The sequence below is a fragment of the Oncorhynchus nerka genome, unplaced genomic scaffold (assembly GCF_034236695.1).
Source record: "Oncorhynchus nerka isolate Pitt River unplaced genomic scaffold, Oner_Uvic_2.0 unplaced_scaffold_1559, whole genome shotgun sequence".
In the NCBI taxonomy this organism is placed as follows: domain Eukaryota; kingdom Metazoa; phylum Chordata; class Actinopteri; order Salmoniformes; family Salmonidae; genus Oncorhynchus; species Oncorhynchus nerka.
Genome location: NW_027039756.1, coordinates 86,795 through 96,306, shown reverse-complemented (window position 1 = coordinate 96,306; position 9,512 = coordinate 86,795). Strand labels below are relative to the sequence as shown.

The following is a 9,512-nucleotide window of genomic DNA, read 5'->3' as shown; positions in this document are numbered from 1 at the left end:
TTAAATCTGCTTGAAAATCTATAGCAAGACTTGCAAATGTTTGTCTAGCCATTATCCCCAACATCTTGACAGAGTTTGAATAATTATGAAAAGAATAGCGGGCTAATATTGCACAATCCAGGTGTGTACAGCTCGTAGAGACTTTCCCATGAAGACTCACAGCCTTAATCCCTCCCAAAGGAGTTTCTAACATGTAATACAATGTGAAGAAATCCACTGGGTATGAGTACTTTTACAAGGCACTGTCATTAGCATCAGAGGCACCATAGATACTAGTGCAAGAACTATTGATCAAGCGGACTGTTAGATTAAAAGTAAGCAGGCAAACAGTGTAAAATATTATGATTAGTATAGCTGTACAATCACATATTGTTGCCCATATTGAAAAGTGGATCTTGTATTCGGTCAAATGAGAAACCGGAAGTCCTACCACTTGCTCTGTCAGAGTATTAAAGCTGTGAGATTGCATTGAAGTATTTTGAACGCTAAGGTGGAGTGTACTGAAATTTAAATCAACAGGGTCACTGATTGGACATAAAGGAATATAGTTCCTGCATGGTAGAGTACTTCCTTTGTTATCAAACTGATATTTTGTCCTTTCTGTCATCCTATGAACCCTGTTCATTGCTGCTCGCAGCTATATTTGGTATAGCTGCGAGTAAAAAATGTCAAACTATTCACAAACCTTAACTTTTTCCACATTTTGATTAAATGTAGATTTTTGTCACTGGCCTACACAAAATACCTCATGATGTCAGAGTAGAATTATGTTTTTAGAAACCTTAACAAATTAATTACATTTGAAAAGCAAATGTATTACATTTGAAAAGCTGAAAAGTCTTGAGTCAATAAGTATTCAACCCCTTTGTTATGGCAAGCCTAAATACGCTCAAGAGTAAAACTTTGCTTCACAAGTCACATAAGTTGCATGGACTAACTCTGTGTGGAATAATAGTGTTTAACATGATTTTTGAATGACTAGCTCATCTTTGTACCCCACAAATACAACGATCTGTAAGGTCACTCAGTTGAGCAGGGAATTTAAAACACAGATTCATCTACAAAAACAAGGGAAGGTTTCCAATGCCTTGCAAAGAAGGGCACATTTAATATCTCTGTGAGCCATGGTAAAAATATTAATTACACCTATAATGGTGTATCAATACACTCAATCACTACAAAGAAACAGGTGTCCTTCCTGACTTAGTTGCAGGAGAGGAAGGAAACCGCTCAGGGATTTCAATGGTGACTTTAAAACAGTTACAGTTCAATGGCTGTGATAGGACAAATCTGAGGGTCGATCAACAACATTGTCGTCACTTCACAATACTAACCAAATTGACAGAGTAAAAATTAAATATTCCAAAACATGCATCCTGTTTGCAACAAGGCACTAAATTAATACGGCAAACAATGTGGCAAAGCAATTAACTTTTTTGTCCTAAATACAAAGTGTTATGTTTGGGGCAAATACAATACAATGCAGTACCTGTCACGCCCTGGTTGTAATATATTGTGTTTGTCTTCATTTATTTGGTCAGGCCAGGGTGTGACATGGGTTTATTGTGGTGTGTTTTGTCTTGGGGTTTTGTGGGGTGTTGGGTGTGTGGTTTAGTGGGGTTATCTAGCAAAGTCTATGGCTGTCTGGAGTGGTTCTCAATCAGAGCCAGGTGTGTATCGTTGTCTCTGATTGGGAACCATATTTAGGCAGCCATATTCTTAGAGTGTTGTGTGGGTGATTGTTCCTGTCTTTGTGTTTGCACCAGATAGGGCTGTTTCGGTTTTCACATTTCATTATTTTGTAGTTTCTTCATGTATAGTTTTTTCCTTCATTAAAATATCATGAATCATCATCACGCTGCATTTTGGTCCGACTCTCCTTCACCACAAGAGAACCATTACAGTACCATTCTCCATATTTTCAAGCATAGCGGTGGCTGGATCATCTTATGGGTATGCTTGTAATCGTTAGGACTGGGGAGTATTTCAATATAAAAAAATTATGAATTGCAGCTAAGCACAGGCAAAATCCTAGATGAAAACGTAAAAACCTACTTCAGTCTGCTTTCCAACAGACACTGGGAGATTAATTCACCTTTGAGCAGGACAATAAACTAAAAAACAAGGCCAAATCTACACTGGAGTTGCATGTTCCTGAGCGGCCGAGTTACAGTTTTGACTTAAATCTACTTGAAAATCTATGGCAACACCTGAAAATGACTGTCTAGCAATGACCAACAACCAATTTGATAGAGCTTGAAGAATTTTTCAAAAAATATTTGGCAAATGTTGCACAATCCAGGTGTGGAAAGCTCTTAGAGACTGACAGCTATAATTACTGCCAAAGGTGCTTCTACAAAGTTTTGATTCAGGGGTGTGCATACTCACGTAAATTAGAGTTCTGTTTTTCATTTTCAATAAATTTGCAAACATTTCTAAAAACATGTTTTCACTTTGTTGTTATGGGCTATTGTGTGTATATGGTTGAGGGGGAAATATACATTTAATCCATATTGAATTCAGGCTGTAACATGTGGAATAAGTCAAGGAGTATGAATACTTTCTGAGGGCACGGTACTTGTGAAAATTGCAACAAAGTTATTGAAAAAACGTATACGAGACGGTAGCAACAAGAAGCAAAACACACACCGTCTGCAATTATCAGTGGCATGCATTGTCAGAAGATAAATCCAACAAAGTCAAAGATACAGCCTTTTACTGTATACAGCCTTAATTATTGTCCTTCGACATTCTTACTTAAACATTATTGTCTCCTTTTTTAGAGTCCATGACACCACATGAAGAACAACTAATATTCAGAACACTGGTTCAGCTTGGGACGGGAGACAACAAAGATGGCACACAACAAGGGCTCATCTCTGTCCAATGCCCGTGGTCGTGAAAGTTATGTTGGAAGTCAAATCAGGGATTCCATTTCACTTCTGGATGTTTTGTACGCAAATGCATTTGAAGAAGAGGACATAGACTCAGCAGTAGCTAAGAAGACCGAGGTAGATTTTTACAGAGGAGCCCCACCTCAATGGCTTAACTTCTGCTGGGCTGAAAAGGCAACATCAGCTGATAAAACAACAACCTTTATAAAAAGAGACGGGTACACTGAGCTGATAGAAAATATTAAGAAACAATGTAAGGGTGACCTGACTTCTACCATGAATCTGCTGTATGAGCCAGGCAGTGGGGGAACCACTCTGGCCAAGCAGGTTCTCTGGGACATGAGGAAAACACTGAGGTGTGCTGTTCTAACAGGCCCTACCTCAGATATTACCGCTATCGCCAAGGAGGTGATTCTCCTTTTCACTGCAGGCGGTAAAGGCCACCAGAATACTGTGCTCTTACTGCTGGAAGATGAGCGTATTCTGGAGAATCTGCAGGATGCCATCATCAAAGAGATTGCAAAGAGAAACATCGTGACCCACAGGCCTGTGGTCATAATTTTAAACTGTGTGCGTAAGGCAGTTATCAAACAAGAGGACCATAACAAATCAAGACATGTTATTCTCAGGATGGAACTTTCTGAAGCAGAGAAACAACAGTTTGAGGAGAAACAGATTGAGATCAGTCGAAGCTACAGCAATGAACACAAACAGTTTCATGGCTTTAACATAATGCGAGAAAATATTAGTGGAGATTATGTGAAAGAAACGTGTGCCCTTTCAGGAGATGTCAGGAAAAATAGAAGACCTAAAAATTCCCAGGTTCTTGCATTCTTATCACTGGTGAATGCCTACGTTCCTGGCTCCCACCTTCTGCAGTCTCACTGTCAGGCATTCCTGGGGCCTCCAGATCCCATTTATGGAGGTCCTTCCTTTGAGCAGCGAATGGAGCCTTTCACTCATCTGATAGTGACATTCCCTGCACGACAGGGACAAGACAAACATGTCCGCATGGCTCACCCACTGATTGCACAGCAGTGTGTTAAGGTATTGGCTACAGCAGGTGTGACCAGGAGTGATACAGCAAGGAACTTTCTGACTGAATTTTGTAGAGAACAGGTACAACAATTTTTAGTTCAAGACATGTTAACGAAAAGGGAAATGGGAGAAGAGAGAAAAGACACGTTTTCCAGGTTGATTCAAGATATTGAAGGCGAAGAATCCAAAAGGAATGTTGTATCTGTTTTACAATTAGCTTCAGAGAAATTCAAGCAAAACCCATTCTTTCCTCAAAATCTTGCTCGTTTTCTTTACATTGAGACAAGAGCCTATTTTAAAGCGGAGAAGTGGGCAAAAATTGCGAAAGACAGAGATGCTAAAAGTTCATTTGTTGCTGATACACTGGGGCAAGTATACAAGAACAATTTGAAGAGCAGGGTCCATGATCCTTCCATCTCTGCACAAGAAATTTTGCAACTGTCAAATAAGGCCTTTGAGGCTTTCAGAGATGAGGAAAGGGCTGCTGAAAATGAACAGGGAGCAGACATGCAAGATGATGGTATGACCAAAGTCTCACGGATCTTTAACAACAGAGGACTATTTGGATATCTACAGGTTGCCAACATTGTTTTTGACTCGCTTGTCTCTCTTGACAATACCTGGCAAAAAGTCCTTACCATGGAAATATCAGCTGACACCTTTTTCTTATCAATCAGACAGAAAAAGCTCTTCAAGTACAAGCCACTCATCATCAACCTCAGGGATGAGGTGGAGAGGAAATGTGAGTTTTTTGACAGTTACTTGTCTTACTCCAAACCCAGCATGAAAAAAGACGAACCACATTACTTTCAGACTGATGTCAAGAACTGCTACTGCAAATACGTGGGGACATGTACACCTATACACTCAGAGTCTGCAATAGATGTACCCCTCCAGAAGCTCAAAGAAGAAATGGCCATTGCCTTCCCTGGACTGCTTTGCTGTCTTGATAAGGGCTATGATAAAACTCACTTGCGCCAAATAACAATTTTGTGGGAGGAAATAAAAAACGAATGGGAAAAAAAGAAAGATGGTGGTGGTGAGAACAAAGCTGCCCAAAACTTCATCCTTGCCAACATCATCTTAAGCAAAGTGGATGCAGCATCTCCAGTGCTTACCCCTTTGCCAATCCTAAGAGGTATTCTGGAAAGACACCTATTGGCCAATTTCGGTAACCAAACCCCAGAGTTTTACGTCTTAGTCCTTTTGCTGTTTTGGCCCGAGGAGCATAAGAAAATGGGATTCCATGTTGACCTCAATAAATGTGTTCTAGAGATGCAAGAGTCTTACAAAAACACATACAAGAAGCATCTTCGCTCAAGGTACCTTCGCCCCCTTATTTTCCTGGGTAAGGGTGAGGGTTTGAGCAGATTGGTTCATAGAGCAAAACTAGAGAAACTATTGGCAAGGGAGAATAAAATGACAAGGCCAGACACTATAGATCAAAAGTGGAGCAGTGGTGAGGTGTGGAGAGAACCCAGTGTCCAGGACCTTCTTCTTCCAGTCAATGGAGTGGTTAGACAGCACCGGGTGTTTGCGTGTGTTGATGGCAAGGAGATTGAAGTCTGTGCCGACCAACGAAGAAAAGTTTGGAAGTCTGGAGACGTCTGCTTCTACCTAGGCTTCACCATTAGAGGTCCTGTGGCCTATGGCATACACTACCCATCCCATCATAGACATGTCTTCTATTCAGGTATGATGACAGGGGGGAGCCTCGTACATTTTTGGAAGTAACTGACATCAAATCGATCAAAGACGGTAAAACCATTCTAATCCTAATTTCTCATTTTCATCTCTATATTCTCTCACTCATGTTCAAGTTCTTGATATTTTCATGTGCTAAGTTTTCCACAATACAGTGACGTCCAAACCCACCAATACATTTGTCATTTTGCTCCAGTTTCACACAGCTGGCAGCTGCACTCTTAGAAAATAGCAGTGCTTCATTTGTAAATTCGGAGGTGCCGGAAGAAAAAGTGAGAGCGTTAGAGGGGGGTGACTTGGGTTGCTCTCAGGTACCAGAACGCATTCAAAAAATCCCCTTCATAATTAACCATTGCTTGCATTATCATCGTATTTGCATTCTGGCATACAGCAGTAGAGTAGAGATTCTTGAAGAAGGGTGAAACAAAAAACGGGTTTGGGGAAAAATGTGGCCTTTTTATAAATGCATTTAATACAATTTCACATCATTTTAGATGACTGGAGATTTGAGAAGATTATTTTTTAGTAACTCACAAATGATCAAAATGACAGGCTACTTTGACCATGACAAACTCAGAATCTGAGATCAATTAAAAGGACCCTGTCCTGAATCCAGAAATAGATTAGGCCTTGGTGTGTGGAGACACACATATTGTACCATTTAAGGAGGAAATTATAATCCTAAAAAAGCTTTCCAGTTTCAGTCACTCACCCAATGATGCTCAGTTCACTCACCTGCGATGGCCGATGCGTTCATTCTTAAAGCCATCTCTTTCTTGTTTTACTTTGTAAAACAATGCTGTTTGCTCAATAGGCCTATTTTTGGTAGCTTAGCCTTTTCAGTAGAATAATTTGCTTTCCAACTGGTGCTTTCCCCCGATTGTATACTGAACGAAAATATAAACGCAACATGCAACAATTTCAAAGGTTTAACTGAGTTACAGTTCGTACGTATAAGGAAATCAGTCCATTTAAATACATTCATTTCGCCCTAATCTATGGATTTCACATGACTGGGTATACAGATATGCATCTGTTGGTCACAGAGACCTTGAAAAAAGGTAGGGGTGTGGATCAGAAAACCAGTCATTATCTGGTTTGATCACCATTTGCCTCATGCAGCCAACACATCTCCTTCGCATAGCTTGTTAATGATAGCCCTCCAGTTTTTCTCAATTTCCGCCTGAAAACATACCCTAATCTAACTGCCTGTAGCTCAGGCCCAGAAGCAAGGATATACATTTTCTTGGTATCATTTGAAAGGAAACACTGAAGTTTGTGGAAATATGAATTGAATATAGGAGAATATAACACAATAGATCTGGTAGAAGAAAATACAAGGAAATAATCAGATGTTTTCTGTTCTTTTACTGTTGTTGCATCTTTCAAATGAACAAGAACAGCCAAACATTCAGATATGATGCTAGGGATAATTTCAAATAAGAACATAAGTGGGTAACCGTATTTGAGCAAATTTTCAGACAGATACCTTCAGGAATAAGTGAGGTACATGCCATTGAGCATGAAGTCACCCTGGTGTCCCTCACAAGTTTCCCAAATGTACCCAAGTGGCCGAATTGGTACAGTGATACATTGATGCAAATAACTATGTACAAAATACAAAAAATGTATTCTAACATACCCCCCAAAAAATATACTTGGAAAATTGAAAATGAAAATGAAAAATTAATATTTAAAAACAATGAAAAATAACAAGGGTAACTATTTACACTTTCAATGTACAATAATGTGAAGACCCTCAGTCCTCTACACAATATTGTGCTGCTGATGCCATAGCCCATAGCAGTCTCTTTCTGGTGTGAAGCAGAGGGTCACCGAACAGGTGGTGCAGGTGACAGGGGATTTCTTGTGGCAAAGAGCACAATGAAGCCTCCCTACTGAGCCCTTTTTGCCCTAAGGCACATTCCTGCCTGCAATGATGAATTTTGGACTGTGAACACCACTGGTTGGAGCCGAAGGGACTGAGGTAGAGGGGACAGAAGGTGCTACAGTGCTCTTGCTGTAGCTAGCAAGCTCCTGGATGAGCAGCTCCCTGAAGGCTAGTTGTGAGATGGGGGGCTGTCCACAACTCTTAGCCATTTCCTTCTGGAGTATGAAGGCATTCACCACAGCAATGTCAATGAAATGATAAAACAATGTCTTGTACCATTTCATGGTCTTGTGGAGAACATTATAGTAGCCTATCAGCGCATCTGACAGGTCCACACCTCCCATGCTCTTATTGTAGTCCTTCACAGCAGCTGGAATTGGGAAATTTTTGGTGCTCCATGCCCCAGTAGCGCCCTTCACACGCCTGACGACGTGATCACCACTGAAGGACTTGTGGATACTGGAGCACATGACCACCTCCCTGCCACCGGCCCACATCTCCAGCTTCCTCAGGTCTATGAACAGAGTAGGGCGTGTGTAGAAGTTATCCATAAACAGTTTGTAGCCCTTCCCTAGCCGCTGAAAATCGAATAACTCCATAACGGAGTCATAGCTAAGTCCCTTACCGGTCGCACAACTGCTCTTCCCCTCATAGACAAACAAATTGCACGTGTATGCACACGCAGAATCAGCCAAAACAAACAGTTTCTAACCCCATTTAATTGGTTTGTTACGCAGGTACTGTTTTAGGCCAATTCTGGCCTTTGAGGCTACCCTTCTCTCATCTATGGAAAGGTTCTTGGTGGGCTGAAAATAAGTCTTGCAGGCCTCAACGATGTTATGGTAGAGAGGATTCATTTTGCAGAGCTTATCAAAACTTGACGTGCCGTGCTTCTTCTCGTTGTCTTCATCAACTTTTGGCTCACTAATATGAAGCGCCCGTGAGATTGTCAGAAACCTTTTGCATGAAGGTTGTCACATACACATGGTTAGCAGATGTTAGTGCGAGTGTAGCGAAATGCTTGTGCTTCTAGTTCCGACAATGCAGTAATAACCAACAAGTAATCTAGCTAACAATTCCAAAACTACTACCTTATAGACTCAAGTGTAAGGGGATAAAGAATATGTACATAAAGATATATGAATGGGTGATGGTACAGAGCGGCATAGGCAAGATACAGTAGATGGTATTGAGTGCAGTATATACATATGAGATGAGTATGTAAACAAAGTGGCATAGTTAAAGTGGCTAGTGATACATGTATTACATAAGGATGCAGTAGATGATATAGAGTACAGTATATACGTATACATATGAGATGAATAATGTAGGGTATGTAAACATATTAGGTAGCATTGTTTAAAGTGGCTAGTGATATATTTTACATCAATTCCCATCAATTCCCATTATTAAAGTGGCTGGAGTTGAGTCAATGTGTTGGCAGCAGCCACTCAATGTTAGTGGTGGCTGTTTAACAGTCTGATGGCCTTGAGATAGAAGCTGTTTTTCAGTCTCTCGGTCCCAGCTTTGATGCACCTGTACTGACCTCGCCTTCTGGATGATAGCGGGGTGAACAGGCAGTGGCTCGGGTGGATGCTGTCCTTGATGATCTTTATGGCCTTCCTGTGACATCGGGTGGTGTAGGTGTCCTGGAGGGCAGGTAGTTTGCCCCCGGTGATGCGTTGTGCAGACCTCACTACCCTCTGGAGAGCCTTACGGTTGTGGGCGGAGCAGTTGCCGTACCAGGCGGTGATACAGCCCGACAGGATGCTCTCGATTGTGCATCTGTAGAAGTTTGTGAGTGCTTTTGGTGACAAGCCGAATTTCTTCAGCCTCCTGAGGTTGAAGAGGCGCTGCTGCGCCTTCTTCACGATGCTGTCTGTGTGGGTGGACCAATTCAGTTTGTCTGTGATGTGTACGCCGAGGAACTTAAAAACTTACTACCCTCTCCGCTACTGTTCCATCGATGTGGATAGGGGGGTGTT

The 9,512-nt window shown here is 41.3% G+C and overlaps 1 protein-coding gene across 1 annotated transcript; it reads left to right on the top strand.

Annotated features, from left to right (window-relative positions):
• Nucleotides 1–2,822: 2,822 nt before the first annotated feature.
• On the top strand, nucleotides 2,823–8,978 carry LOC115115250 (sterile alpha motif domain-containing protein 9-like). Its single transcript, XM_029643746.2, has one exon. It carries the CDS (start codon nucleotides 2,856–2,858, stop codon nucleotides 5,664–5,666), a length of 2,811 nt encoding a protein of 936 aa, XP_029499606.1. The 5' UTR covers nucleotides 2,823–2,855; the 3' UTR covers nucleotides 5,667–8,978.
• Nucleotides 8,979–9,512: the final 534 nt, after the last annotated feature.